Source organism: Triticum aestivum, chromosome 2B, assembly GCF_018294505.1.
Source record: "Triticum aestivum cultivar Chinese Spring chromosome 2B, IWGSC CS RefSeq v2.1, whole genome shotgun sequence".
Taxonomy (NCBI): Eukaryota; Viridiplantae; Streptophyta; class Magnoliopsida; order Poales; family Poaceae; genus Triticum; species Triticum aestivum.
In genome coordinates, this window is record NC_057798.1 from 698,227,777 (window position 1) to 698,255,528 (window position 27,752).

At 47.3% G+C, this 27,752-nt stretch overlaps 1 protein-coding gene and 1 long non-coding RNA gene across 3 annotated transcripts; one reads left to right on the plus strand and one right to left on the minus strand.

The window, feature by feature from the left end:
- The first annotated feature begins 17,715 nt into the window (after positions 1 to 17,715).
- Positions 17,716 to 20,364, plus strand: LOC123042125 (uncharacterized). 2 transcript variants are annotated; one of them, XR_006418712.1, is made up of 4 exons: positions 17,739 to 18,187; positions 18,272 to 18,807; positions 18,899 to 18,991; positions 20,088 to 20,364. It is a non-coding gene; the product is annotated as an uncharacterized lncRNA (long non-coding RNA). The 2 variants fall into 2 exon arrangements; XR_006418711.1 differs by having other exon boundaries at positions 17,716 to 18,187; positions 18,272 to 20,364.
- Positions 20,365 to 22,800: 2,436 nt separating this feature from the next.
- On the minus strand, positions 22,801 to 25,119 carry LOC123042126 (exopolygalacturonase). Its single transcript, XM_044464646.1, has 4 exons — positions 24,609 to 25,119; positions 24,333 to 24,470; positions 23,976 to 24,152; positions 22,801 to 23,716 (listed from the first exon to the last, which is right to left on the minus strand). Exons 1-4 carry the CDS (start codon positions 24,759 to 24,761, stop codon positions 22,979 to 22,981), a joined length of 1,206 nt encoding a protein of 401 aa, XP_044320581.1. The 5' UTR covers positions 24,762 to 25,119; the 3' UTR covers positions 22,801 to 22,978.
- Between the last annotated feature and the right edge of the window lie 2,633 nt (positions 25,120 to 27,752).

Genomic DNA, 27,752 nt, shown 5'->3' on the forward strand with positions numbered 1-27,752 from the left:
ATAGTTGCTTGTGCCATGCTTGATTAGCTATGAGTTATAATGGTTTACCTTGCGTGCCAACATGCAGTTAGAATGATTATGATGTGGTATGATGAGATGGTATCCTCCTTTGAATAAATTGAGTGACTCGACTTGGCACATGTTCACGCATGTAGTTGAAACAAATCAACATAACCTTCACGATATTTATGTTCATGGTGGATTATATCCTACTCATGTTTGTATTCGGTGTGAATTAATTTTAATGCATGTTCATGACTATTGTCGCTCTCTTAGTTGGTCGCTTCCCAGTCTTTTGCTAGCCTTCACCTGTACTAAGCGGGAATACTGCTTGTGCATCCAAACTCCCTAAACCCCAAAGTTGTTCCATATGAGTCCACCATACCTTCCTATATGCGGTATCTGCCTGCCGTTCCAAGTAAATTTGTATGTGCCAAACTCCAAACCTTCAAATGAAATTCTGTTTTGTATGCTCTAGCAGCTCATGTTTCAACTAGGGCTGCCTATATCTTCCATTCTAGGTGGTTTATTCTCAAGAGGAGTGGACTCCACTCCTCATTCACGAGAAAGGGCCGGTAACCGGGATGCCCAGTCCCATGATCCAAAAAGATCAAAACAAATCAGTATAATTAAACAAAACTCCCCCAGGGCTGTTGTTAGTTGGAGGCACTTGTTGTTTCGGGCAAGCCATGGATTGATGCTTGTTGGTGGTTGGGGGAGTATAAACCTTTACCATTCTGTTTGGGAACTGCCTATAATGCATGTAGTATGGAAGATACATCCATCTCATAGTTGTTGAGTTGACAACGAAAGTATGCTGCTCAAAATGTTATTCAATCTCTATTTTAAAATCGAGCTTTGGCACCTCTACAAATCCCTGCTTCCCTCTGCGAAGGGCCTATCTATTTACTTTTATGTGAGTCATCACCTTCTTATTAAAGAGCACCCGCTAGAGAGCACACTGTCATTTGCATTCATTATTATTAGTTTATATTGGATATGACTTGACTGGATCTCTTTTACCATGAATTACAGTGTTTAGTCAGTCCTTGATCTTTAAAGGTGCTCTGCATTTATGTTTTGCGGTCTCAGAAAGGGCTAGCGAGATACCATTTTGTTATATCATGTTATGATTGTTTTGAGAAAGCGTTGTCATCCGAATTTTATTATTATGGCCCGCTAGCTGATTATGCTATTGATATGAGTAATTGTGAGACCTAAGTGTTATTGTAAGTATGGTTAGTTCATAATATTTGTTGAAACCTGAATGCTGGCTTTGCATGTTTACAACAACAAGAGCAAACAGAGTTTGTAAAAGTTTTTCTTTATAACTTTCAGTTTATCAACTGAATTGCTTGAGGAGAAGCAAAGGTTTAAGCTTGGGGGAGTTGATACATCTCCAACGTATCTACTTTTCCAAACACTTTTGCCCTTGTTTTGGACTCTAACTTGCATGATTTGAATGAAACTAACCCGGACTGACGCTGTTTTCAGCAGAACTGCCATGATGTTGTTTTATGTGTAGAAAACAAAAGTTCTCGGAATGTCCTGAAAATCCTCGGAGGCACTTTTTGGAAAATATAAAAAATACTGGAGGAAGAATCAAGACCAGGGGGCCCACACCCTGTCCATGAGGGTGGGGGGCGCGCCCACCCCCCCTGGGCGCACCCCTATCTCGTGGGCCCCCTGAGGCTCCGCCGACCTCAACTCTAACTCCATATATTCCGTCTCGCAGAGAGAATAAATCAGAGAGGAAGTTTCAATGCGTTTTATGATACAGAGCCACTGCCAAGCCCTAATCTCTCTCGGGAGGGCTGATCTGGAGTCCTTTCGGGGCTCCGGAGAGGGGGATTCGTCGTCGTTGTCATCATCAACCATCCTCCATCACCAATTTCATGATGCTCACCGCCGTGCGTGAGTAATTCCATCGTAGGCTTGTTGGACGATGATGGGTTGGATGAGATTTACCATGTAATCAAGTTAGTTTTGTTAGTATCCACTATGTTTTGAGATTGATGTTGCTATGACTTTGCTATGCTTAATGCTTGTCACTAGGGCCCGAGTGCAATGATTTCAGATCTCCACCTATTATGTTTTCATGAATATATGTGTGTTCTTGATCCTATCTTGCAAGTCTATAGTCACCTATTATGTGTTATGATCCGACAACCCCGAAGTGACAATAATCGGGATACTTCTCGGTGATGACCATAGTTTGAGGAGTTCATGTATTCACTATGTGCTAATGCTTTGTTCCGGTTCTCTATTAAAAGGAGGCCTTAATATCCCTTAGTTTCCGCTAGGACCCCGCTCCCACGGGAGGGTAGGACAAAAGATGTCATGCAAGTTCTTTTCCATAAGCACGTATGACTATTTACGGAATACATGCCTACATTACATTGATGAATTGGAGCTAGTTCTGTGTCACCCTATGTTATAGCTATTACATGAGGAATCACATCTGACATAATTATCCATCACTGATCCATTGCCTACGAGCTTTTCACATCTTGTGCTCCGCTTATTTACTTTTCCGTTGCTATTGCTACAATCACTACAAAACCCAAAAACATTACTTTTGCCACTATTACCTTTATTATCATATTACTTTGCTACTAAATACTTTGCTGCAGATACTAAGTTATCCAGGTGTGGTTGAATTGACAACTCAACTGCTAATACTCAATAATATTCTTTGGCTCCCCTTGTGTCGAATCAATAAATTTGGGTTGAATACTTTACCCTCGAAAGCTGTCGCGATCCCCTACACTTGTGGGTTATCACATAGTAAGACCATTTGGACATTTTATCTTGCGTCCCACAAGATGTTTAAGGTCCCCAGCATAAGCATTAGACGCCTTTGATTTCCAGCTGGAGACCTTTCCCTGCAAAAGAGAGTTAAGTTTTCTTAACCACCCACATCTTTAGGGGTGGCTTAGAAGCAATGAGTCTAAGTGCAGCATCTGAGAACTTCAGCTTTGGAGCCCTAGCAAATAGCCTTGCAGGAGGTGAATAGTACTCATAAGAATAAGAAGAAAAGTTCTTGGTATTATGAACATAGCGGTTTGACGAAACACGCTCTTAGCCATATGTCTGAGTATGGTTTCCCTGCAAAATATGTGCGTTAGGGTGACTCTAGCGAGACCTCTATCTGTATGAAGCCTTTGGACCATATGAAGCCTTTGGTCTGGGATTTGTCTTCTTCCCAGGTGGTGTCATGATGAAATTCACGGGAAGATTCTCAAGACAACTCTTTGGTACCCAGATTTTCTTAAGAGGTGATCCATTCCTGCAATTAGTACCGATATACCTGGCAAACACTTCACCATTCTTATTCTTAAACAGTTTATAGTTTGCATCAAAGGATTCATCAATGATAATTGGGTTAGCACAAGTGAAGCGAGATAAGGTAGATGGATCCACTGAAGGTCCCTTTGCAGCAACCCATGTCATTTTGAGGTACTGCTTAGGCTTCCAGTAAGAACCATCAACATTCGTTTTCCTCTCAAACCCAACACCCTCTTTCCTAGGGTTTCTGTTCAGAAACTGTTTTTTGAGGACATCACATAGTGTCTGATGTCCTTTGAGACTTTTGTACATTCCTGTCTCAAGAAATGTCTTCAAACTGGCATTCTCATCAGCAATAGTAGTGGTATCCTCAGTAGAGGGGTTAGTTTCCACGTTAGCAGTTGAAGATATGGCAATAGTAGAAGCATTAGAACATTCAGCAATAGAGACAACATTATCACCCTCAAGACATTTTAGACATGGTGGTTCAAATCCTTCCTGAGCGGAACTGATTTGTTGAGCGCAAAGTGACTCGTTCTCCTTTTGAAGATCTTCATGAGCCGATCTCAATTTCTCAAGCTCTTGCTTCCTTTGAAGATAATCATAGGAGAGCTTTTCATGAGTAGTTGAGAGCGTTTCATGACGAATTTCAAGTTCCTCATACTTAACATGAAGATTTTTAATGTCTTCAATTAAGGACTGAGTTCGGGTCACTTCCGCGTCCAATAGGTCATCGCTTTTGTCTAGCAACTTTTGAATATGTTCCATAGCATTCTGTTGTTCAGTTGCAATTTTAGCAAGTGTTTTGTAGCTAGGTTTAGATTCACATTCAGAGTCATCTTCACTTGATGTTTGAAAGTAAGCATCGCATGAGTTTACCTTGGCACCACGTGCCATGAAGCAGTAGGTGGGAGCGGAACCATCCTCATCCTTAGCATCAGTGTTGGTGACGAGGCCATTGTCTTCAGTATTGAAGATGGACTTGGCGACATACGCTGAAGCTAGAGCCAGGCTTGCCACGCCGGAATCAGATTCCTCTTCAGACTCCACCTCTGCCTCCTCAGATGCAGACTCCTCCTCTGAATCCATCTCCTTACCAACAAACACACGAGCCTTGCTTGATGAGCTCTTCTTGTGTGATGAAGACTTCGACGAAGACTTGGAAGAAGACTATGAGGATTTCTTCTTCTTCTTGTCACCAGAATCATATTCCTTGCTCTTCTTCTTCTTCTTGGTCTCATTGTCCCATTGTGGACACTCAGAGACGTAGTGACCAGGTTTCTTGCACTTGTGGCATGTTCTCTTCTTGTGATCATGAGAGGAAGCTTCATCGTTTCTAGAGCTGGATCTTGAAGACTTTCTAAAGTCTTTCTTCTTAGTGAACTTCTGGAACTTCTTCACAAGCATAGCAAACTCCTTTCCAATGTCTTCAAGATCCTCAGAACTGCAGTCAGATTCTTCTTGAGATGAGGAAACAACCTTTGCCTTCAAAGCGCGAGTTTGGCCATAGTTGGTACCATAGATATCTCTTTTCTCAAATAGCTATAACTCATGTGTGTTGAGCCTCTCAAGTATGTCAGATGGATCGATAGTCTTGAAGTCAGGGCGTTCTTGAATCATCAGGGCTAGGGTGTCAAATGAGTTGTCAAGTGATCTCAGAAGTGTCTTGCCGATTTCGTGCTTGGTGATCTCAGTGGCGTCGAGTGCATGAAGCTCATTTGTGATATCAGTGAGGCGATCAAATGTGAGCTGGACATTCTCATTGTCATTTCTCTTGAAGCGGTTGAAGAGATTTTGAAGAACACTAATCCTTGAATCTCTCTGGGTTGACACGGCTTCGTTGACCTTGGAGAGCCAGTCCCAGACTAGCTTCACAGTTTCCAGAACACTCACACGACCATACTATCCTTTGGTCAGATGACCACAGATGATGTTCTTGGCAGTTGAGTCCAGTTGAATGAACCTCTTGACATGAGCAGCAGTGACACCTTCACCGACCTTGGGAACGCCTTTCTTGACCACATACTAGAGGTCGACGTCAATGGCTTCAAGATGCATACACATCTTATTCTTCCAATAGGGGTAATCAATGCCATCAAAGACAGGGCACGCAGCGGAGACTTTGATTATCCATGCAGTCAACATAGCTAAACTCCAGGTGGTTAAACAGAATCACACACATCAAGGGAGCACCTTGCTCTGATACACTTTGAAAGTGCTAGTTATCGACTAGAGGGGGGGTGAATAGGCGATTTTTATGAAAGACTTAAAAACACGGGGGCTTTGAAGACAAACAGTAGCAATGAATCTATTGATATGCAGCGGAAGGTAGACTACACTAGGCAAGCCATAGTCAAGTAAGAAATGAAGTGAAAGCACGAAGGCTATCAGCACCTAGGTAGTAAGGATCAGGATGGAAGATAGTATGAAGCCAAACAACAACACTGTTCACACAGTGAAGACAATCAGATCATGCAAGGAGGCAATGACTTCATGAAGGCAAACTGTAAGTAAAGAGAGGTAAAGGATAGAACCAGTTGCTTGGAGGGGACAAGGATTTGTTGGACCAGTTCCAGTTGCTGTGACAATTGTACGTCTGGTTAGGGAGGCTGAGATTCAACTTAGAAGACCGCGTCTTCACCTTATTCCCCTTGAGCTAAGGACACTTAGTCCTCGCCCAATCACTCTGGTAAGTCTTCAAGGGAGACTTCCAAACCTTCACAGACTTCCTTCAGTGACAATCCACAATGACTCTTGGATGCTCAAAACGTGATGCCTAACCGGCTGGAGGATTCACAGTCCTCAAGTGTAACAAGTCTTCAGCTCACGCGGACAGAAAGACTTTAGTGATGCCTAACACTCTTTGACTCTGGGTGTTTTGGGCTTTGTACTCGCTAGGATTTCTCTCTCAAATGCTTCGGAAGTGGGTTGCTCTCAAACGACAAAAGCCGTGCACTAACTCTGAGCACCCACCAATTTATGGTGTAGGGGGTGGGTTATTTATAGCTAGGAGGCAACACGACCTGATTTGTCCAAAATGACCCTGGGTCACTAAGGAACTGACATGTGTCCAACTGTCAGATTTCAAACACACGCGGTAGCTTGACTTGGACTACAAGTAAAGCTGACTCATCCAACTTTGGATAATATTTGCTCTCATTGTCTTCGCTCGAAGACATAGGCTTTGGTTGAGCATCAGATCAGTCACTCTGACTTTGTTCACTTGGACCCAGCGGATCTCGGGTAGGGGGTCCCGAACTGTGCCTCTAAGGCCAATGGTAATAGGAGACTGGGGACACAATGTTTACCCAGGTTCGGGCCCTCTCGATGGAGGTAATACCCTACTTCCTGCTTGATTGATCTTGATGATATGAGTATTACAAGAGTTGATCTACCACGAGATTGTAGAGGCTAAACCCTAGAAGCTAGCCTATGGTATGATTGTTGTTGTGTCCTACGGACTAAACCCTCCAGCTTATATAGACAAGAGGGGGCTAGGGTTACGCAGAGTCGGTTACAGAGAAGGAGATCTATTATCCAAATCGCCAAGCTTGCCTTCCACGCCAAGGAGAGTCCCATCCAGACACGGGACGAAGTCTTCAATCTTGTATCTTCCTAGTCCAATAGTCCGGCCAAAGTACATAGTCCGGCTGTCCGGATACCCCCTTATCCAGGACTCCCTTAGTAGCCCCCGAACCAGGCTTCAATGACGATGAGTCCGGCGTGCAGATTGTCTTCGACATTGCAAGGTGGGTTCTTCTCCAAATCCAGAGTACCTGTTGTGGCGAACAGTGTCCGGCCTCCATCGGTGTCGTACTCCTCGGCCTCCGTGTTTCAAAAATGGCTATCTCCACGTGTCAAGTGAATACGAGAAGTTGTGGCATTTTTACATTTGCCACCCTAACCTTGTAAGCCAACCGTCTATTTGAGGAGACGGGAATCCTCAGATCCAAATCACGCCATCTCCCTCCCAGCTAGCATTCAACAGAGCGTGCCCGGGAAAAGCCATTCCATCATGGTTGGCCGCCGAAGGTCCTCCTCTCGCACCCCTAGCTCTAAGCCAGGCGATTGGGAAAAGCGTTCTGTCCCTCATAGCCGATTAGTGGAGTTGCAGACCCAGGGGTTCCTCCCTCCTGCATACATGGTCCCCGCCCGAGCCGGACTAGCCACCTATAATGGCGGGGAGCAGGCGGAGACCTTTCCGAACCCATCTAGAGGGGAGCGGATATGCCTTGTCCCGTATTTTCTAAGGGGGCTTGGGTATCCAATCCACCCATTCCTCTGCGGGCTCCTGGAGTTCTATGGTTTCCAGCTTCACAACTTCACTCCTGCCTCCATACTGTACATTGTAGGGTATGTTGCCTTATGCGAGCTTTTCCTGGGCTGCGAAGCTCATTTTGAGATATGGAAGAGGCTATTCTGCCTCATCCCTCGCAATCAGGAGGGATCTATATATCAAGTGGGCGGAGCCGAAATATGGCGCATCGCCCAGGCCGGATACTTGTCCGGCACTCCAAAGAAGGCATCCGAAGATTGGCCCTCAGAGTGGTTTTATGTAGATGACGTTCCCCTTCCGGACCCAGTCCGGACGGGCCTTCCTGAGTTTGCCAACGCCCCGCTGAAGAAACGCCAAAACTGGCGCCCGCGGAGCCCCCAGGAGGAAGACGACAGGGAGGTCCTCTATCTGATGGGCCGGATAAAAATTCTGGCCAATCAGGATTGACAATGACAGAGGTTATGTCAATATGCATCATGCGGGGGGTGCAGCCACTTCAATATCGAGGGAAACCCATGTGGCACTTCAACGGAGAAGATGACGCCACCCTCTGCAGTCGTAAAGGTCCGGACTCTGCCGTCGCACTGGCGAAAATACTGTCTGATTTGTACAAAGGGGAAGAGGAGGAGCTCCTCCGCATTAAGCCACGGGATGGATTTTCCATGTACAACCCCCCAAGCTGGGTAAGTTGTAATTCCTTTACTCGACTCTATTCACACCTGTGTCCTTTGTCACCAGTCAATTATCTTGCTATTTCCAAAGCAGGAACTGAGGAGGGCCGTGGAGGAGTTCAACAGCTCACCTCTGTAGCTAGAGGATCCTGGCCAGGCTCTCGACCCCAGACTCGAAGAAGATCCGGATATATCTATGGAACTTGTAGACGGGACATTTTATCAAGCAAGTCGCGACGGCGCTTTAGTGGCCATCCTTGTTGATTATCCCGGGCTGCTCCCGGTGTCGAACGTAAGTAAAGTCGGAGCCCTAAATTCCGGATTGTGCCGTGCCCTGAGCGCACATGTTGTATTTTTGCAGAAACGGCCATCAGGACGCTGTGCCGGGCCCACGGGGGCTCATCTGCAGGAGGCATCCGGTTTGGGCAGGCGTAAGAGGAAGGCGGTTAGAACTGAGACGCCGGGGCAGAGGTATGAATTGGACTTTGCTCTGTGATTATCTTTGCCAAATTGTGATAGTTTGCATTGCATCCTGGCAGGAAAAACATCCGCCGGACTACATCCGGATCCCCTGCCGGCCACGCCTCCAGCAGCCGGATTCCGGAAGCGGATTCACGAGTGGAGGCTGATGTGGGGGCGACACCGAATTGCCCTCCCACAGAGGATGCGGACATGCTTTCGGCTTCCAACTCCGAAGTGAGGAGTGCCATGAATCATCGGCGCAGACGGGCCGTACTTCGCAATGGTATTTTCTCCGAGGAGGCTTTTGATGCCTTCAACTCCGGAGACGCATATATTCGCGCCACTCAAGATGGACTTGCCAGAGCAACGGACCAGTATGTGAAGGATATACGGGTAAGAAAATCTGATAAGTATGTGTAGTAGTAGCCCCTGAGACTTGAAACAGTTGGCACAACTGATTTAAGGATCATTGTATGCATAGGTTCTGATAGAGAAGAATGCCCATTTATCTCAAGAACTGGAGGAATGCAAGGCCCAGCTGAGGGCCGCGGTTGCCGAACAAGAGGAATCAAAAAGGGCCTCTTCTGGTAAGACTATCCTTGTACCAGTTATTTATTCGGCATGGTTTATAAAAAAAGATATTACAGATGATCCCGGAGAGAATCCGAAGATTGTGGAAGATAATGAGCCACATCTGTGAAGTCAGCTGAAGGTGGGCGAGCGTGTGCTGACGAAGGCTATTCAAGAGAGAAATAATCTCCAAGATGCCAATATCCGACTGAGCGTCGAATTAAAAGATGTTCAGGCTCAGCTCACTGACTCCGTGAAGGAGAACATGAGGCTTCGACGCGGCATTTATAGTAAGTGCTTAAACGAACTGTGGTATAGTTCGGCGAGGAAGCGTATTGACAAATTTATGTCTGCACATATGCTGACGGGCCGTCCTGAAGAGGAGATGCCCGGATCCGCTGGCGATATGCTGCAATATCTTTCACAACTTCACGAACGAGCGCGGCAGGTGATGCAGGGTATTGCCCAGGCCTTGTGGCCATCCGCTTCCCTGTCAAGAGGCATGAACGAGCTTGTGGAGATGCTCAAAGGAGCACGACAGCGCTTCCGGTTATGGAAGATATCAGCCTGCCGACAAGGTGCGAGGGAAGCGTGGGCCATGGTGAAGACGCGATACGCCAAGGCTGACCCGAACCATATGGCCGAAGTCGGACCAACGGGGGCAGATGGGCAAGAGATACCCGTAAGTCTGGTATATGACCAAGTAGCGTTAGCCACAAAGTATTCCCAACAGGATTGTAAGCTAGATAGCCTGTTGGATGGTATAGAGGAAGAATACAGCCAGTCTAAATGACTATGTAATTTGGATGGACTTATGTACTCCCTAGCCGGATTGAAAATCATTTGTCATGGCGGACCTTTTCGCTTCAGCCCCCAGACCCGACAGTCCGGAGTGTATCCGAATACCCGCACAGTTATGAAAAACTGAGTATGCATGGAAACTAGGCGTAGGGGTCATAAATGCTTGAACAGACAAGTACCCAACTAGTATGTTATATTACATGGATAGTAAGAAACATCTTCCAGAGAGAATAGTTCCGTTAGGGGTTCCTTTCTCTGGGTGCGCATGCATCGATGTGCATGTCCGAACTGCGAACAGAAACGCAGGAAACAAAACATCTGGGGATTTACGTTGTAATGAATGAGAACATCTTTTGTTCACCAATCGTATATTCCCTTAAGAACACTAGCTTTCAGCTTCACCCAGTCTGAGGTACACATCCGGCTCAACCGGCAGTAACAATCGCAGAGGTGCTCCCCTTATGCCCTAGCCGAATTAACGGGAACGTAGGGCATAAACACAAGAGCCAGGCAACCCAGCATGGCCAAAACTTAATTAATTCATATCGATGCATATAATGGTGAAGAAAAGGCACATATGAGAAAAACGCATATGTGGCTGGCGAGAAGCCATGAAGTTAGTTATATTTAGCTTCCGGATAGGAAGCCCCTAGGTATAGTGTGCACACGTAGTGCGGCCAGAGCGGTCAGGGCATCCGTGCAGTTTTGCAAGGTTGTATGTGAAAAGGGAAAAGAGGGCGAGAAAGGAAGAAAATGAACGTAATTGAAGAAGCGGAGGTAAGGAGACAAACACTGAGTTCGGCACTAGGCATAGAATCTTCGGAGTCTGGCCGCGTTCCATGGGTTCGGCTCGAGTATGTTATCAGATGCACCGCGCAGGCGGTACGCTCCTCCGGTGAGAACTTTATCGATGATGAAGGGACCCTCCCACTTGGGTTTGAGCTTGTCCTTCTTCTTCTCGGGGAGGCGTAGAACTAGTTCGCCAATGTTATAAGTTTTGGCCCGTACTTCTCTGCTTAGATACCTTCGAGCCTGTTGCTGATAGAATGCAGAACGGGCTTTTGCGACATCACTTTCCTCCTCCAAAGCATCTAAGTTGTCCTGCCGATCTAACTCGGCTTCCTTCTCTTCGTACATGCGCACGCGAGGTGAGTCATGGATTATGTCGCAGGGTAGTACTGCTTCTGCGCCGTACACCATAAAAAATGGTGTGTATCCAGTGGTACGATTTGGCGTGGTCCGCAGCCCCAGAGTATAGAGTCGAGCTCCTCGACCCAATGTGTGTATGGTTCCTTCAAGGATCGCACTAGTCTGGGTTTGATGGCGCTCATGATGAGACCATTTGCACGTTCGACTTGACCGTTTGTTTGGGGGTGATAGACAGAGGCGTAGTCGAGCTTGATGCCCATTTTGCCGCACCAAGTTTTCACCTCATCGGCTGTGAAATTCGAGCCATTGTCAGTGATGATGCTGTGGGGGACCCCGTAGCGGTGTACAACCCCTGATATGAAGTCTATCACTGGTCCGGATTCGGCCGTTTTAACTGGTTTGGCTTCTATCAATTTGGTGAACTTGTCCACCATGACCAATAAATATTTTTCTCTTATGGCTTCCCCCTTGAAAGGGGTCCCACCATGTCCAGCCCCCAGACCGCGAAGGGCCAAGTTATGGGGATTGTCTGGAGAGCAGTAGGGGGCATATGGCTCTGATTGGCAAATAATTGGCAACCAACGCAATGTTGGACAAGGTCCTGTGCATCTGCCTTGGCTGTCGGCCAGTAAAAACCTGTCCAAAAGGCCTTGCTTACAAGTGCCCGGGCTGCAGCGTGGTGCCCGCCGAGTCCGGCATGGATTTCGGTTAAGAGCTTCCGCCCTTCCTCCTCGGAGATGCATCGTTGGAGCACTCCGGTGGTGCTCTTCTTGTAGAGATCTCCTTCATGGACTTTGTAGGCTTTAGAGCGTCGCACAATACAACGTGCCTCATTTTGGTCTTCGGGGAGCTCTTGCCTATTTAGGTAGGCCAAGAAGGGATCGGTCCATGGGGCAATAACAACCATGATTTCGTGGGCCGAAGGTGTTATTTCGGTGGTAGAGCCTCCGATTATGTCAGATTGTTCAAAATCTGGGGTTGTGTTCGGAGCCGGACTAATATTGCCGGACGCCCCTTCCCATACCACGGACGGCTTGAACAGCCTTTCCAAGAAGATATTAGGTGGGACGGGGTCGCGTTTAGTGCCAATGCGGGCGAGAATATCGACCGCTTGATTATTTTCTCTGACCACATGGTGGAATTCAAGCCCCTCGAACCGAGCTGATATTTTGAGGACGGCATTACAATAAGCTGCCATTTTCGGATCTTTGGCATCGAAGTCTCCATTTATCTGAGATATTGCGAGGTTCGAGTCCCTGCACACTTCGAGGCATTGGATGCCCATGGAGACTGCCATCTGAAGACCATGCAACACAGCCTCATATTCGGCTTCATTGTTGGATTCTTCGTATAGTATTTGGAGTACGTATAGAACCGTGTCTCCGATGGGGGTTCAAGACAACACCGTCTCTCAATCCGCCAACATTTTACAGCCATCGAAGTGCATGATCCAATTGGAGTACGCGTCGTACTCTTTAGGGAGTTCGGCTTCTGTCCATTCAGCGACAAAGACAGCCAGAACTTGCGACTTAATGGCCCACCGTGGTTTATATGTTATGTCGAACGGAAGGAGCTCGATAGCCCATTTAGCAATTCGGCCCGTGGTGTCGCAGTTGTTTATGATATCGTTGAGTGGTACTTCGGAGGCCACCGTAATCGAACACTCTTGAAAGTAGTGTCGTAGCTTCCGGGATGCCATGAAGACCGCGAACGCTATCTTTTGATAGTGTGGGTACCGAGATTTGCATGGAGTGAGGACAGTGGACACGTAATATACCGGCTTTTGTAGCGGGAACCTGTGTCCGTCTGCTTCTCGCTCGATGACGAGCACTGCGCTTACAACTTGGTGTGTTGCAGGTATGTATAATAGCATGGGTTCGCCAGTATTTGGCGCGGTCAGGACTGGATTTGTGGCCAAGAGGGCCTTTATTTCTTCCAGTCCCGTCGTGGCCGCATCTGTCCACTTGAAGTGTTCGGTGCATCGAAGAAGGCGATAAAGAGTTAGTGCCTTTTATCCTAATCGGGAGATAAAGCGGCTTAAGGCAGCCACACATCCAGTTAGTTTTTGGATCTGCTTGAGGTCTGTTGGGATAGCCAACTGTGACAGAGCTCGGATTTTTTCCGGATTTGCTTCAATTCATCTATTGGAAACGATGAAGCCGAGAAATTTCCCGGAGGGTACACCAAAGACACATTTCTTCGGGTTGAGCTTGATGTCGTATGTTCGGAGGTAGTCGAACGTGAGCCTCAAGTCATCTATTAGAGTTTCCACGTGTCTTGTTTTAATGACCACGGCGTCTACGTAAGCCTCTACTATTTTTACGATTTGTTTTTCTAGGCATGTCTGAATCATGCGTTGATAGGTTGCGCCGGCGTTTTTGAGCCCGAAAGGCATTGTATTGAAACAGAAGGGGTCATATGGCATGATGAAGGCCGTTGCGGCTTGGTCAGACTCTGCCATCTTGATCTGATGGTATCCGGAGTATGCGTCGAGGAAACACAATGAGTCGTGTCCTGCGGTGGCGTCGATAATTTGATCAATGCGGGGGAGGGGGAAGGGATCCTTGGGACAAGACTTATTGAGGTCTTTGAAATCGACACATAGGCGCCAGGATTTATCCTTCTTTGGTACCATTACCAGGTTTGCTAGCCAATCCGGATGTTTGATGTCTCTGATGAATCCGGCCTCGAGTAGCTTGGCTAGCTCTTCTCCCATGGCTTGCCGCTTAGGCTCTGAGAAACCCGTAAGAGTCTGCTTGACTGGCTTGTATCCTTTCAGAATATTGAGGATGTGTTCGGCCAACCTGCGTGGGATGCCCGGCATGTCTGAAGGATGCCATGCAAAAATATCCCAATTCTCGCACAGGAAATCTCATAGTGCGGCGTCTACTATGTGGTTCAGCTGTGTCCCGATGGAAGCTGTCTTTGTAGGGTCCGTTGGGTGGACCTGGAATTTGACTATCTCGTCCGCGGGCTTGAAAGAGGTGGACTTGGGTCACTTGTCTAGTATCCCGTCGTCTCTGTCCACCGTGGCTCGCAGCGTTGTCAGTTCTTGGGCCGCGAGGGCTTCTGATAATGCCTCCAGGGCTAGTGCGGCAGTTTTATTTTCGGCGCGGAGTGCGATGTCCGGATCACTAGCTAGAGTGAATATTCCATTGGGCCCGGGCATTTTGAGCTTCATGTACCCATAATGGGGTATAGCTTGGAAGCTCGTGAATGCGTCCCGCCCTAAGAGGGCGTGGTATCCGCTGCTGAACGGGGCCACTTGGAATGTGATTTCTTCGGACCTGCAATTCTCCGGCATGCCGAATACCACATCCAGTGTGATTTTTCCTGCACATCGCGCCTCCCAACTGGGGATGATTCCCCTGAAGGTTGTGCTACTTCGCTCAATGCGGTTCTTGTCAATTTCCATCTTGTTGAGGGTTTCCTCATAGATGAGGTTTAGTCCGCTTCCGTCGCCCATGAGCACTTTAGTGAGCCGGAAGCCGTCCACGATTGGACTAAGGACCAAAGCGGCTGGTGCCCGGACTGTTCGGAATTGAGGTTTGTCACTGGCGTTATAGGTTATAGCCGTGTCATTCCATGGATTTATTGTTGCCATGTGGCAAACTTCGGCGAGGCTGCGTTGAGCTCGCTTGCGCCTATTGTTTGAGGCAAAAGTCTCGAAGACTGTCAATACCGTATTGTTATTTCTGGTGGGATGTTGTTCTATTGTATGGTTTATGAGGAGATCCTTGCCGCTCTTTGCTACCTGCCGGAGTATCCAACATGCTCTAAGGCTATGAGTTGGCGTGGCGTCCGGTGTGTTGTGAAGTTTGCAAGGCCCATTGAGCCATTCCTCCAATACGGTTCCATGCCTTGTATCAGGCTTTGGTCTTTTTGTAATTAAATCGGGTAACTTACGAGAGTTTGCCCTTTTAGTTTGGATGATGGGTTTAGCGAGAGCCGGATTGTCCCAAAAGTTTGTTTGGGTTTTCCAGGTGCTTTCCATTGCGCAGTATTTCTGCACTATGGCCGCTAAGTCAGCGAAGTGTACTATGTCACGGCGACTTATAGCGTTGAGGATCCCTTTGTCCGTGCAATTGTTGCAAAAGAGGGAGATCGCGTCTTCCTCACGACAATCCTTAACCCTATTTAACACAAGGAGGAATCTGGCCCAGTAATGATGTATTGTCTCTTGTGGCTCTTGTCTGATATGCAGAAGATTGAATAAATCTGGGTGGGTGGGTGGCTTTGAATTCGAATCCTGACCCAATCCAAAACCCAGGGGCCAAGAAGCTTCCGAGTTTAATAGCTCGGGCTCTGAGATGTTGCCCAATTTCTTCGGCCCGCCGCCCGACTCTGAATTCGGGGTTTGGGCCGTGTCCTCCCGCGAGAGGGTGTTCAGCTCAGGGAGCTCAGAAATCCGGACATAGTTCATCCTCAAAATAGAGGGAGAATTCAGATGATGCTCTTCCACTACCGCTATCTCATGGGTGACCGGCGGAGAGTAAATCTCCCTTTGGTCGGGTTTAAGCCCGATCCGGTCATAGTCTGTAGCGACGCCCAGGGCGGCGATGCGATCCAAGAGCTCATTGAAGGAAGAGAGCTCCATTGGGTTCATCAGTTCGACGAATTCCAAATCAACATGGAGGCTGTTTTTGATGACTCGAGAAGTCATTGTCGGCGCGACAGCTGATCGAGCAGTCATGACGAAGCCGCCCAGTCAGAGAGTTTGGCCTAGGGCTAGGGCTCCCCCAGAGGTGATGTTGTCCCTGACAACGAGGCGAGCCATCAAGCCTTATCGCGACAACACAGTGGAACTCTTAATGAAAGCACCAATGTCGGTGTCAAAACCGGCAGATCTCGGGTAGGGGGTCCCGAACTGTGCGTCTAAGGCCAATGGTAACAGGAGACTGGGGACACAATGTTTACCCAGGTTCGGGCCCTCTCGATGGAGGTAATACCCTACTTCCTGCTTGATTGATCTTGATGATACGAGTATTACAAGAGTTGATCTACCATGAGATCGTAGAGGCTAAACCCTAGAAGCTAGCCTATGGTATGATTGTTGTTGTGTCCTACGGACTAAACCCTACGGCTTATATAGACACCGGAGGGGGCTAGGGTTACACAGAGTCGGTTACAGAGAAGGAGATCTATTATCCGAATCGCCAAGCTTGCCTTCCACGCCAAGGAGAGTCCCATCCAGACACGGGACGAAGTCTTCAATCTTGTATCTGCGTAGTCCAACAGTCCGGCCAAAGTACATAGTTCGGCTGTCCGGATACCCCCTTATCCAGGACTCCCTCAGCGGGCGCAGAGCAGCAGGTTTCCTCTTTGGTGCTAAGGAGGCAAGCGCAGGCGCGGGGTCCTGAGGAATTGCCCAAAGGTTTCCATTCCCGTGCAACAAGACCAAGACTGCCAGGACAGCAGGACGGATGTCATCGCCGAGTCCACCGCAGCCTCACGACCAGGAGCTTTGCAGGAGAAGACCACCTTTTGTTAGGATAAGGTGTACTACTTGTCCCCGTTTGAATTGGCACTGTGGGATCCCTTCCCTCCTACGTTTTAGGGGAAGAGGACCAAGGCCACTATAAATATTGGCTAGCCAACCACCATAGGACGAGGTCGAATCCCTTCAGCTCACACCCACACTAGAGCAGACCTCGCGAGGTTGTTCTTCCCTTGTACTAGTTCATCATCAGCCCCTCGTGAGGTTAATCCACCCCAAAGCAAGAGTAGGGCCTTACACCGCAAGGTGACCCGAACCTGGGTAAACTGCCATGTCCATCTTCTTGTTTGTTCGTCGAGCTAGGGCATGGGGGTGACGAATTGGTTGGCTGGAGAGGTTGAGTTATTCACACACGCCCCAGAGTTCAAACGTTTCTTGGGTCTGCGTAGCCCTGAATCCGACAACTAGGGCCCGAGTGCCATGATTTTAGATCTGAACCTATTATGTTTTTATGAATATATGTGTGTTCTTGATCCTATCTTGCAAGTTATATGCACCTATTACATGTTATGATCTGCATACCCCAATGTGACAATAATCAGGATTGTTTTCGGTGATTACCATAGTTTGAGGAGTTCATGTATCTTCTATATCTAAATAGGGGCACCCCACTAGATGATTTTCCTGCCTTCTCATGAAGCCACATCACTCCAATTGTTATAGCCGTTGATTCAGTAAAGTTGAGAAGCCTGCAACCGTTTGATCAAAGGTTCAGAAAATTACTACGGGCTGCCACCGCTAAGTGAACGTACCGTTTCGTTCTTTTCCAGCCATAGTGCTCGCTGCTGGCATCCGACTCAATTTTTTGGGCTGGGCGTACACTTCACCAATTTGGACACTAAAAAGCCCCATTTAAAGCCCATAAATATCCGTGAAGAAGAACCAACGACAACTACTGCCCATTAATCTCCCAAATTTACTCCTCTCTCTATTGATTTCCATCACTAATTCCTATTCATCTTCTCCATTGATTTCCATCACCAATTCCTATTCACCTTTTCCCAAATTAATAGTTGGAGTCGTTCTTCCATCTTCACCACAACGATTAGAAGTGCACCGGCCGCCGCCTGGCCTGGACAAAGATAGGTGCTGCCCCTAGCCATCCACCCCACGAGCGCCACCCACCGCTGCCCATTCCCCACGCGCCTCCCCGCCTGGACCCCACAGGTCACCGCCAGCGACCAGTGCGCCATCGCCAACCACCTGACCATTGGCGGCGCCCTCGACCAAGCCACTACGCGCACCACTTGGCCCAATCCCGCCGTGTGCCGCCGCTCACATGCCACTGCCGACAGCCTCACCGATACCTAGCTGCGGATACACCTCCTCCATCACCGATATGTGCCCCTGTTTCAACCTCACGTCACCGGCCGACCTCCTTCAGCGCCACCGGGAATGGCTCACACCCTCCTCCCTCATGCCCACGGATCGACGCTTGCCCAACGCCCAGTTCATCAAGATCTTCACCACATGGTATGTCTCTCTTGCGCCTCACCTGCGATACATCGGCATCTGTCACCACCTGGTCCTGAGATTTCCGTCATGGGATGTGTGCAGGCAGTGGTACAAAGATAAATTGTGGGACGTGAAGCAGCTGGTGAGTTCCGGGGGATGCCACCGTCGCATCAAACGTCTTTCCGCTTACAGGAAGGTTTCAGATGCTCCCTCTTCGCCACCACTCCATCTCCAGTATAGTAGCTAATTATAAATTTATAAGTCAAGACTAAAGTTTTCATAGGAATTTGAAGACTGCACGTCTTGGTTCAGTTATTGATTATACAGGACATAGGGAAACAGCAAGTGCCTTAAACAACCTGCTAAAATCTTGATTACATAGCCATGGTGGTGATATTGTCTGGCTATGAAGATCAAGGACGGAGCCAGATTTGGAGCATGTTCTGGGCTGGTGATTGTAAATTTGCTTTGTGACATTAAGCAACACATTTTCTCTCTTATCTCTAATACATCTTTACTGGTCTTATAAGCGATACTGCAGGGTTACCACTTACCATGATACATGATTTCCACAGAAACACAAATACAGGAGTATATTTGTTCTAGGACAGAGTGAATTATGAGGAGGAGACATAACAGTAAGTACCATCTTACCTTAATCCCTGATTATATCACTCAAATTAGCCTCACTGTGCTACATCTTTACTGGTCTTATAAGCGATACCGCAGGTTTACCATTATGATACATAATTTCCACTGAAACACGAATATGGGAGTATATTTGTTCTAGGACAGAGTGGATTATGATGAGGAGACATAACAGTAAGTACCATCTTACCTTAATCACTGATCATTAACACTCAAATTAGCCTTGCCGTGCTATTTATTGGCTGCCGTCATGTATGTTACTATCATACGGGTTACAGTGCTTAGAGAAATTTGGATTCCCGCAACCTGTTGGTACACTATCTTGCTACTTACTGTCGGGTTATCCTATATAATTTCATGATTATTATTTTCCCATGCCTTCTATACTTGTGTTTGCATATGAATGGATGTTTGCACTATTTGCCATCCCATACACGCTTATTGGTTGCTCTTCTGGATTATTGTTAAATTGTGCTATCTAATTTGCTACATCAGAACAATGAAACATGGACGGTTATGGTACATGGAGGGTTGGAGTTTCATTATTCATTTTGTCATGCACACCATAAAAAAATCAAAAGATGATGTCGGATTGTAGAGAAATTATTGAGCATTGTAGGTTGTTCCCCTAGCTCTATTGGATGTCATACACACTTCATGTTTAAAACTTTCCTTCCAGTTGTGGTAGAACATGTTACCTCATTGTCGTGACTCGCTTTAGTAGGAGATCTTGCAGCTTCCACTCATCGGCGATCTTAATGGGGTTGCTATGAACCAAAATATTCAGAGTAAATATGAAGAGTCTATTCTGATCCTATTTCAGTTTATTTAAAGAATCAAGAATGCCAAGTACAACGCAGCTCCTAATTGTTACTCCCTCCATTTCAAAATAGATGACTCAACTTTATACTAACTTTAGTACAAAGTTGAGTCATCTATTTTGAAACGGAGGGAGTACTTTGCTGCGGCTGTAAACCATGAAATCATTTGAGTAGGGATTTTCTATACAAGGTACAACCTAGAGGTATATGTCTTCCCAAGAAATTATCATGCAATTATGAATAAATAAAATTTAGTTTTATTTCTGTACAACACTGCTTCCTAAGTAATAAAATAACTCTACCGATGTATGATATTCATGATGCCTCTCTGGATGTTTGGAACATATCTTATCTGACTTCTCAGGTGTGCTTTACATGTACTATCATATGCCCATACTTTATTTTTCCAGTTGTCAAGATTTGGTCACACAAATTTGTACATTTTGTAGGTGAGAAAATGCCTCATTTGGAGCGACTATAGGCTAACCAACTGTACAAGAAGTACTTAAGTGCTCTTAAAATCCAACATAGTTACTTGAGAGAAATCGGTGCACGGTGCTGATAATTCTCTTTATGTTTGTTCAGAAATATATTTGTTCAACATTTGAAATGTAAATATCAATATTCCATTTGATCTCCAAAATCAAAATTTAAAATGTAAATGTAGTGTTCAAACATTCAAGTTGTATTTTCCATTCATTCATACAGTATATGTTTTTCTTTGAATCTGCTCATTCGAAGCATAAAGTCTCGCAGCAACGCGCGGGGTATCAACTAGTTCACTAAATGCTAACGCTTTATTCTAGTTTTCTATTAAAAGGAGGCTTAATATCCCTTAGTTTCCTTATGGACTGCGCTACCACGGGAGGGTAGGACAAAAAATGTCATGCAAATTATTTTCCATAAGCATGTATGACTATATACATAATACATGCCTACATTACATTGATGAATTGGAGCTAGTTCTGTATCGCTCTAGGTTATAACTGCTACCTGATGAATATCATCCAATGCAATTATCCATCGCTGATCCAATGCCTACGCTTTTCATATATTGATCTTTGCTAAGTTATTTTCGTTGTTTGCTGTTACGATCACTACAAAATTGCTACTGTTTCTATTGCTATTGTTGCCGTTACTATCAAAGTACCATACTACTTTGCTATTGATCACCTTGCTGCAGATATTAAGTCTTTTAGGTGTGGTTGAATTGACAACGCAATTGCTAATACTTGTGTATATACTTTGGCTCCCCTTGTGTCAAATCAATAAATTTGGGTTGAATACTCTACCCTCAAAACTGTTGCGATCCCCTGTACCTGTGGGTTATGAAGACCTTTTTCTGGCGGCGTTGCTGGGGAGCATAGCTCTATTTGCCGAGTCACTTGAGATTTATATCTGTTGATCACTATGAGGAATCTTAAGGATGATGGAACCAAGATCGTTCCCCTAAGGCGACGGGAGGCGAGGAACTGTTATCTAGCTCTACACTTGATTCATCTTCTGTTTTGAGTAACCTTGCAGCACCACCACCTGCTATTAATCCTGATACGTTGCAAGAAATTGATGATGCTATTCTGCTATGAATGATGCTTATGATGATGCTAGTACTTTGCTTAATAAGACTGTGCCACTGGGTGAATTTCTTAATGGACAACTTGCTAGAGCTAAAGAAACTAAGAGTGCTGAAACTGATGAAATTGTTGAAACTGAAAATGATGAAACACCTATAAGACCTGGCTCTCCTAGATATGAATTGCTTAAGATACCTGAGAGTTATGTTATGGATGGAGATATAGCTAGGGAATTTCTTGCTTGCAATGATAGAGATGATCTTAAGAAACTACTTTGTAAGCTAAAACAAAAATCTCTGAAAGCTAGAATGAAATGTGACCCTGAGTTTGCTACGTCTTCCATCTTTGTTAATGATAAGAATTATGAATTCTCTGTTGATCCTGAGTTAATTACTTTGGTTGAATCTGATCCTTTTCATGGTTATGAATCTGAAACTGTTGTGGCACATCTTACTAAAAACTGAATGATATAGCCACCCTATTTGCTCATGAGGAAAAACTTCGCTACTACATTCTTAAGTTGTTTCTTTTCTCATTACACGGTGATGCTAAGATATGGTTTAATTCTCTTGTTCCTGGTTGTGTGCGTAGTCCCCAAGACATGATTTATTACTTCTCTGAAAAATGTTTTCCTACTCATAAGAAACAAATTTATTTACAGGAAATATTTAACTTTGTGTAAATTAAAGAAGAGAACCTCCCTCAAGCTTGGGGGAGACTTCTCCGATTGGATAGGATAGGGGACACTGGGTCTCCTTGTCTTAAGCCCTTGTGAGTTTGGAAATAATGACCCACGTCATCATTCACCTTAATCCCGACACTGCCCTTTTGGATAAAGGAGTCCGCCTGCTTCCTCCGGGTTTCATCAAACCCCTTCATGCACATGGCCTGTGTAGGAATGGTCATTTGACCTTGTCATGTGCCTTCTCAAAATCCACCTTGAAGATCACCGCATCTAGTTTCTTCGAGTGGATTTCATGAAGAGTTTTATGTAAGACAACAACCCCTTCCAAGATGTGACTCCCAGGCATGAAGGTCGTCTGACTCGGTTGCACCGCCGAATGGAGAATCTGTGTCAATCTGTTGGTGCCAACTTTCGTGAATATTTTGAAGCTCACATTCAAAAGACATATTGGGCTAAACTGCTCAATACGAACTGCTTCTTCTTTCTTTGGCAATAACATTGTCGTTTTAAAGTTAAGATGAAAGAATTGCAAACTAATAGCCCCATAGTTCGAATAGTCAGCAGACTTACAACCCAGAAGGGAATTCACCATATCAAACACTATGAATTTATCAAATTCTACGGCCGTGGGCATGGCCTGTCATTTGCTCATCGATAACACATTTAATTGCAGGCTTACTTATGCATTCTTCGTTGGCATGTATCCTTTGCCAATTTTTCAAAACTTAAAGTACATCATATTTCTTCAATAGGTGGTTTTGCCAGGCTGAACTCCGGATCCACACATAGAAAGTGACATGACCAACTTAGCTGGTAAGCTTGATGGCGAATTTGATGGCCGGGTGAAGGTTTGTTTAACTTATATATGACGAGCCACTAATCCACTATTATTACAATTAGTAATTAAGTTAGAGATCCTCTTCCAGTAGCCTCGTGTGTATTAGAACTAACTTATTGTGAACTAAATAAAATTATTTCATGGTCCTATATATAAGCAACAAGAAACAACAAAATCGTCTAGAAAACGCTAACTAACTAGATAGAAGAGAAGAAGAAAAAGGAGACCCAATTGGCCGTACGTCTAGGCGCATGGCTCTGGGTGCTGGTAGCCAACGTAGGTGGCATTGGCGTTCTCGCAGTGTGACAAGGTGCCTGCCTTTCCGTTGTAGATGAGGTCGACGTTCTGCAGCACGACGCCGCGGCACGGCACGCCGCACCGGAGCAGCACGGCCACGGGCAACGTCGACGTCCCCTTGATGTTCTTGAACTTGATGTCCTCGATGGTGACCCCGGAGACGTACCTGTGCTCGCAGTTGTAGTAAGGGCAGTACTTCTGGTCGATGATGATGGGGGTCTGCACGTCCTTCATCACCATGTTCTCGAACAGTATGCGCGCGGCGAGGCTCTTGGTAGGGGAGTTCTCCCACGTCTTCATGCGGACGCCGTTCATGGTGCCCTGGAAGGTCATGTCGGTGACGTGGATGCTAGTGACGTCGCCCTCACCGACGTAGCGGCCGAGGCTACCGACGCTCATGCCGTGGCCCGGGCCGCAGTGGACACGGGCGATGTATATATTGTGGTTCCCCTGGCCGATGGAGATGCAGTCGTCGCCGGTGCCGATGCGGGAGTCGGAGATGATCACGCCCGTGTTCCGCTCGATGTGGATGCCGTCCGTGTTGGGGCTGTTTTCCGGCGCGTGGATCCGGAGGTTGCTCATCCTCATGTTGTTGTTGTGCAGCAGCGCGATGTGGAAGAACTTGCTGTTCACCGACGTGATGTCACGCACCACCGTATTCTGGTTGTTCAAGAACATCACACTCTGCACCCATCCATTTAGACATTTTAATCGTCAGATTGATTCTCACCAACATATTTTATCTCAACATGCAACCGTGTCATCTCATCACGCCATGGAAAATGGCTCACCTCAACACGCAACATGCATGCAAAATTAAAAGTCAAATGTTTTACTTACATTGTTCTCATCATACTCAATAAGTATTTTGTAATTGCATGTGTGTTCCGTTTTAGTTTTCATATTGTAACGACATGCATGGGTGGATAGGAAGGATACTCACGGTGGGAAGGACTTTGCAGTCCTTTCGGACGGGACACTTGTTAAATGGCCAGGAGGCGGCGCCCTGGCCGTCGATGACGCCGCCGTTCTGGCCGACCACGGTGAGGTTTGTCACCCACCCGAACTCAATCCAGTCATTGCCAAAACGCTTCAGATCCGTTGCCGCCATGAGCACCCCCTGCAGAACCATATATAATGAGTCGCATTTTTGTTCCCTATCATGAGCTGAGTGAGAAAGAAGGCGCACGAGAGATTTTGGATTGGACAAATAATTTTTTAGGTACACCCATTTAGCAACATAAAAAAATATTGAATCAAGGTTAATCTGAGGCGGTGAGTCCACGACACAAGTGCTTGCCTGGAGGAAGAAGGTGATGGCGAGGGCCTCGCAGGGACCGTGGAAATGCGCGGGCCCGATGTAGTAGGTCCCCGGCGGGATAACCAGCGTCACCGTGCCAGGCGTCCCGCACGCTTTCTTCCATGCCGCCACCAGCGCCTGCATGCGCACCACCACCATGAACGCACGTACGGATAGCGATCGATCCAGCACAACGTAGATCATACCAACAAAGAAGGGAACGAATTAACTAGACGATCGATCTACGGAGAGGGAAACAAATGCGTGCGTGCGTACCTTGGTATCGTCGTCGACCCCGTTGCCTTTAGCGCCGAAGTTCTTGGCGTCGTAGGTGGTCACGTTCTCGGCCTCGGCCGCGGACACGCAGAGAGAGAGGACGCAGAGCAGCGCGTTGACGGCGACGGCCACCGGGCGCGGCCGCGGCTCCATGATCGACTTGGCTGGTGAGCTCGCTCGCCTCCTCACCCGCAAGGCGCGCGACCCCGGCTAGCTGGCGGAGAATGAGATCCTGTGTCGACTCGACTTGGCCAGCTACTTAGCTCCTCCCAGGTGAGCAGCACGCCGTCTGCGCTGTTTCAGGCACGCCGGCGTCGATCGGCTTGGGCAGTTGGGGTTCACAGCGGAACTGGAGAGCAGCGACGTGCGGACGTGCGGATGCGTATAGGATGCCCGCGGGGGGCGCGCGGGAGCGCTGGCGCGCCTCACGCGTGGCGTACGAGGGCGGACCCAGCGACTGAAATCTTCGGATCTGGTCTCTAAACTTAGAATCCCTGCACACCCTATCCAATCAGTCGCCGCGTGTCTGACCTCATCGATGGTGGATGTGCTGGTCCTAGTCTGAAGGAACAATATGTTCAGTAATTGTTCAGGGTGCTGCAGTTGCTATTTGATTCTTTCGATCGGTGCGGCTCGAGACCCCTACACTTCTGCTTTGTTGGTTGCCTCTAGGATTGCTGCGCTGTGCTAGCACCAAGAAGAGATGATACCAAGTTACAAGCATTGGTTTTGTTAGGTTTCTCTACTTTATTATCACTACTTGCACCTATTGCAGATATATTTTTGATAGTTTTTTTTAAAAAACACCTGTAACTTTACTCACACTCACAACAATTACATGTACACCGATTTGGACTTAAAATCCAAGAAAATACAAAGTAACTCCTATAACTAAGAATTACAATGAAATCTCTTGAAAACACCTTCTTCACGGCGTCAGTCTCTGCTCGAAGAAAAACTCCAAAGACTTCGGTAAAGAGGCTGCAATTTGACTGGAGCAACGATGGTGTCACTCTTCCACCCGCACGAACATTACAAATAATGATTTTTGAAAGCGCCTTGAGTCGCCCATCCAAAGAGATGGAAAGCCTTGATCGATGAACGTACTTGGGCCGGGGATGATCCCCCTAGAAGTGCACGCCGTCAAATCACTATATCTTCACCATGTTGTCGATGAAAGATTTCACCTCCACAAAGAATCAGACCAGCAAAAAAGGCTTGGCACAGCAACATAAACTCATCAGATCTAGATAATCGGATCTGAGAGGACAGAAAACTCTCTAATCTCATGGCACCACCAAAAGAATGAAAGGAAATTTATTCTCACAGAACTATGATGATCACTAGACGATGGCAAAGAACATAGAGGTCTTGAAGATCCGAGGTCCCCCTAGCTTTCAGTGCCAAGATGGCAGCCGGAGGCGAGGGAACCTAAATTTCTCAGATGACGACGGTGGCGCCGCAAGAAACCCTAGTTGAAGACGTATCTTGCGTATATATTTTTGATAAATGTATTAATATCTTGTGAAGTTGCAATAATTGTACACTGTCATGTCCTGGGCCGGCACATGGCAACGGCCCAAAGCGACAAGGCGCAACCGAAGGCTGGCACGGGCATTCGAGGCCCAAGAGAAGGAGAAACAGAGCACGGCAAGGGAGACATCTATATGAGGAGAGGTCGGGCAAGGAAGAGGTCGTCAAGCAAAGAGAAGAAGAACCCACCATTTCCCTGTTTTCCTCTGTAACTTTCCTCCTCTCTCCTTCCCCAATTGTACCCAAACCCTAATTGAGAGGGAGAATCCGAGCGCGCGCATAACATACACGTGCTTCTAGTTGGTACATATATTGTTGTTGCACTTGTGATTTATTTCTCGGTTGCAATGTAGTTTACTGACATCGGAACGTGTATTTTGTAAAACCCGGGTATATATACTTGCTATTTTGTTGTGTTAAGGAAGTGTTATGTAGTTTTCTTTTTTTTTTGAAACGAGGCAAAAGATTTGCCATTTTCATTGATTAAGAAGAAGAGAATTGCCCGGTTAATTGACGGAAAACCAGGCTAAAACCGATACAACTCAACCCACATGACATGGGCACCACCGGCCAACCTGGCCACCGACATGGGACACAAAGCTGCAAAGAAGAAAGGCACTCGCCGAGGAGCCGCAAGCGTCATCGTCATCACCGGTTGCCTTGAACCAGCGACTCCGACTTCACCATAGAGCTTCAACCTCGAAGCCAACCCGCAAACAGCTGCATAGAAGCCACGACGGCACATGCCACCGGATGGCCACACGCGCAAGCAACCGACAACTCCGACTTTGACGACGAGCCTCACCAGGGAAATATGCAGGACTTGCGCCGACCATGCCCTAAGAGCACCTCGGACACGCCAGGAAGAACCGTCTATCGAAGTCCACGCCGCGACCCGAGCTCCTCTCGACGCCATCATCGTTGCCAAACAGAAACCAGCGCCCCGCCTCAGAGATGCCGCCATCCACGGCGAAGATGCCGCCATCCACCAGTCTCCCAGTCGTAGCCGGCTCCGAGACGATGCCCCCAAGGAGGAGAAAGACGCGAAGACGCCTCCATCGCCCGATCCAACGGATCTGAGGTTTCCCTCCGAAGCCCAAGCCGTGGGGAGGAGGAGCACACCTTCACGACGACGCTTCCAAGAAAGATCACGGCACCCGCGGGCACCGCCGTCGCCGGCTCCGAAGAAGGCCAGAGCAAAGATTTCTCCCGAAGATGCACCGACCACCTGCCACCACCGACCGCCGCCCATCCTCCACCACCTGCTGAGGCCGACCTCATTCTGGCCGCGGGATCCCACGATCCACCGCGACCAGACACGCACCACCCCCTGGCCGAAGCCGTCGTCCACCACCGCAGCACCACCATGGCTACCACCACCGCAGCGACCAAAGCCACATCGCGAAGCGCAGCATCCAGATCGATGCACCTCGCATCAGATCCAATCGGAGCTGCTCAGGCGAAGAAGCAGAGCAGCCAGCAGGCAGTCCCTCCATAGCACACCTCGCACCCTAGAGAAGCCCACCCGCCACGCTCAGCCGGTCACCGCGCCCGCCGCGCGCCTTCCGCCGTCGCGCCAGGCCGGTCACCGCGCCCCACGCGCACTAGCCA

Coding starts and splice junctions, on each gene's coding strand:
- LOC123042126 (XM_044464646.1), bottom strand. CDS start 24,761: ATGGAGCCGCGGCCGCGCCCGGTGGCCGTCGCCGTCAACGCGCTGCTC. Junction 24,471..24,608: donor GGGTCGACGACGATACCAAG/GTACGCACGCAC, acceptor GTGCGCATGCAG/GCGCTGGTGGCGGCATGGAA. Junction 23,717..23,975: donor ACTGCAAAGTCCTTCCCACC/GTGAGTATCCTT, acceptor GGATGGGTGCAG/AGTGTGATGTTCTTGAACAA.